This window comes from Dendrobium catenatum, unplaced genomic scaffold, assembly GCF_001605985.2.
Source record: "Dendrobium catenatum unplaced genomic scaffold, ASM160598v2 fragScaff_scaffold_1228, whole genome shotgun sequence".
NCBI classification, from domain to species: Eukaryota; Viridiplantae; Streptophyta; class Magnoliopsida; order Asparagales; family Orchidaceae; genus Dendrobium; species Dendrobium catenatum.
In genome coordinates, this window is record NW_021319690.1 from 811,295 (window position 1) to 815,166 (window position 3,872).

Here is a 3,872-nt window from a genome sequence, read left to right on the forward strand (position 1 = left end):
TTCATAACTTACTAGAAACTATTTTCAAGAAAAAAAAAAAAAAAAACTATTACATTCAAATTTGCAACACAATATCAATGCTTTCCTCTACAAATAATGTTAGAACATTCTTGTGATTCATTTATACTTGAGCTTTACCTCTTTTTTAATTGTAATTTAGGTCTGGATGTTGCCGCTAGTAACAGATGCTTGTTTCAAAGGATTCTTCAGGAGCTCTAGTGGCAGCCCCAAAACTCACAACCTGTAGATGTTAAAAACTACTTCATATGAATTCATTTAGAGGCATATAACTACATCTTGATTTGTAACAACAATCTTAGCAAGATCGCTTTCATTGGATTGCTTAACCATCCCCTTGCCCTCATTAGCACTTGCAACAAGTTTATAGCCTTTGGGCGAAGTTCCATAAAAATGATAGTAGAACTTAAAATTATGTCCTCTTAGGGCATCTCTAATCGAAAAATCCATTTTCCACTCTAAAATACATCAAAATTTCAAAATGCGATCATTCTTCTCCTATCAAACGTCATTTCTTCTTCTTTCGCGCGCTTCCCGCATCGGCAACCATCTTTGGCGAGCTGTTCTCCTCTTTCGTGCGCTTCTTCGTCAAATCATGCAGCGAATTTTTTTGGCGTAGGTGAGCAATCCAATGCCAATATTGGCGTCACACTGTTCACCTACCGGAATTTGGCGTGTGATTTGGAGTTTGAATGGAGCAAATGGCGGACAGCATAGGGTGGTATGGAGTTTGGTTGGATATGGTCTTAGACATGAACAAATCCTCTCTATCTCCTTACTAAGCAAACAAATATTGATGAGGTCTTTTTCAAACTCAAGAATTATCTATTTGTCTTCATCATATCTCTTTCTAAACATTTTCTCTTGATTACAACCCACATTCCCCCAAGCTTAAAGTTTACCAAATAAATTCAATAGTAAATAATTACGAACATTCATATGTAACAAAAATGCTGCATACTATTAGAGTACAAAAACAATGCTATTACATAAACTTAATATAGCTCATTGTATTACCTAATATATAGCCAATCTCTCTATAAATAGTCTACAGGTTTTATGTACTGTATATGAATTAATAAAATTTCCTTTTCTCTGTTTTAATTGTCGCTTGCTGTCTTGTATCAAGAAACTCAGTTCTTGAGTTTCTACAAAGCTCATGTAGTCATGTAAGACATGAGAGGATTCGAACTCAAGGCCTCAATATCGATGTTCTTTGTTCTTTTTCAAGCCTAAGTATTTAGCTTTTTACTAAATTTATGAGAAATTGTAGAAACTAGGATTGCTGAGAAGATAGCATAACAGAACAGGAAAACTAACTAAGCTGTAATATTATTATGACACAAACAACATTACCGCCTGCTCTTATATAGAGAGGCAGGTAAACAAGTTTAGTATAATTACAAAGAAGCCAGGAAAAATCTAGATAGAAGCAGTACACCTAAAATACAAAATATATGTATATTCTAATAGAAATTGGGAAATTTTTTTTAGTAAAAGTTCAAATCTTCCTCTTCAAAATGCTCAGAAAGCAAACTCATGCATATATCTTCGAAAGTCTAATTAAAAGAGCTTTAAGGAATTTACATAAAAATTAAACTTTTTTTTTTAACTGTACAAACTCGTAAAATCTCTCAAATATTATGATTTTATCTTTAGACGAATAAAAAGTGTGGACTGAATTATAAATTCTTTAAATATATTTTAATGCTTAAAAAATGAAATTTTATATATTAACTTATAATGAAAGAACCTTGTTTTTAAACTGCATGATAATTGAGTGACTAGCTTTGTTTGGGATGATTTTTAATTTTATTCTTAAAGCAGCATTTTAGCATAAAATTTTTATTTTTTTACTAAAAAAACTGCTTTAACAAACAAAAAGAAGTTCGTCCCAAATGAAACGAAGCCTTATGATCTATTTGAGACAACTTTCTTACTATTTTATTTTTTAGATCGAAACTCCACTTTTACTTGACTATTATCATTTTATTATTTTCATAAAAAATTTGTGCTAGCTCATTATTTTCTACATTAGCTTTTAAAAAAAATATTTTTCACACAACAGCTCTATAGTCAACTTTTCAAAAAGCTATAATTATCTCAAACAGACATTGATCTCAATTAAAGTGAAAGTAAAGTGAGCTCTAACATGAGTGAGGCTAGAGAAAATCACTTACTTTATCATCAAGATTTTACTTGTGACAGTTTTCATACTGCTTTCTAAAATATTTTTACAGCATAAAAATTTATTGAAATAGAAATTTTTGTATTATAAAATTAAGATTAGCCCAACCAAAATTTGAATGGTCACAGGCACGGACTCTCTGAAATTAAAAAATTAATAAGTTTTAAAAAGAATCATAATTTTAAAAGATTTTATAGAAAAAAAAATTATTTGAATCATAGTTTTATGTATAAAAAAGAATTCAAATTTATCATTGGGAGTACAGCAAATTCCGAATAAAAAAAGCCATTTAGACCTCCGCCACTCTTCATGCCGCCTCGTAAAAGAGGTCACGCGTCTATGATGACATCCATCGCTTCAACCCACGAGAAGAATGTCAGAACAAAAGAAAAAGAAAGAAAATAAAGCACCCATTTTGATCGACACAGCATCTTCACTTCAAACGTAAACAAACCGAACCTCCCATTTTACTATTTTAACAGTACTCAAAGAACAGAAAAACAAAAAAAGAAAGAAATTTGATAGCTCAGAGATCTTAGAACCAAACATTTAGAAGAAGAACACAGAGGATCAGTCATCAAACTAGTTACAGACCAAATTTCATTAACGGTTCTTTTCCAAGCGAAAGCTCCTCCAACCACTCAAACATCCTCTCCCTTCTCTCCATGAATCCTGCAACTCGTCTCCTTCCTTCTCCTTTCTTCTTCGCATTCAAAACCTTTGCAGAAACTACGTCCTCCGGCGAACACGTGCACCCCATCAACCCGCCGCCCAGTAATCTCCTCACCGCATTCCCTCTCTTCTCTACGGTCTTCACGCTGCCGCCTCTCGCCAGTCTCACTCTTATGTCACTCAGCTCCATCTCCGGCGCCATCGCGACGCCTAACCTCAACAATCCCCACCCCACCGGCGGCGCCGAGCCTGTGCTCCTCCTCCCACTACTATTTCTGCCGGCAGGCCTGACCCGAGGTTTCGGGCTGGGGTATGCGTACAAGGTGTTCGATCTTATGCGTGCCAGAGACTGCGGGGCGTCAGAGCTGCTCGCGCAGCTGTTCGACGAATGGCTTCGGCTGACGCTAGTGCTACTGTCGACGCTGACGCTTGCGGTAGAGTCGGAGCGAGACACGGACCGAGTCGGGCCAAGAGGGAGGAGCTGGCCGTGGAAGAAGACGTCCTCGGCGGCGCACATGCTGACGAGCTCAGTGGATGAGTGGTTGCCGCCGCCAGCTAGGATTCTGAACTCGAACTGTTCATCCTTTGGAGGCGAGGCGGCGCTGGCGCTCTCCTCTTTGGGATTGTTGTTGTCGGGTTTGGAGACTGGGAGGTCGGAGAGGGAGAGGGCCTCGTCGGAGTCGGAGTCGGAGTCGGAGTCGAAGGTGACCCACTTGGTTTCATCCGCCATTGTTGTTATGCTTCTGGCGGTGCTCTGACGGATTTTATATAGTGGGAGATGTTAGAAGTTATATTTGTAAAAATAAATTTTTAGCATATTCTAATTTACTTTGTATAGAGATGAGGATAAACGTCGTTGAGCATTATCTTGATCGAGCATAAATCTCAATGCATTTTGACTTGAAAGCTACCAAAATTAAATTCAATGTCTACTTAAATTTGATTTCAGCAAATTTATATTAGAACTAAGGCTTCGTTTGGGACGGCTTTCTTG

General features: G+C 36.9%; 1 protein-coding gene across 1 annotated transcript; it reads right to left on the reverse strand.

Annotated features, from left to right (window-relative positions):
• Positions 1-2,708: 2,708 nt before the first annotated feature.
• LOC110096290 lies at positions 2,709-3,660 on the reverse strand. The gene has a single exon (XM_020822164.2). It carries the CDS (start codon positions 3,606-3,608, stop codon positions 2,793-2,795), a length of 816 nt encoding a protein of 271 aa, XP_020677823.1. The 5' UTR covers positions 3,609-3,660; the 3' UTR covers positions 2,709-2,792.
• Positions 3,661-3,872: the final 212 nt, after the last annotated feature.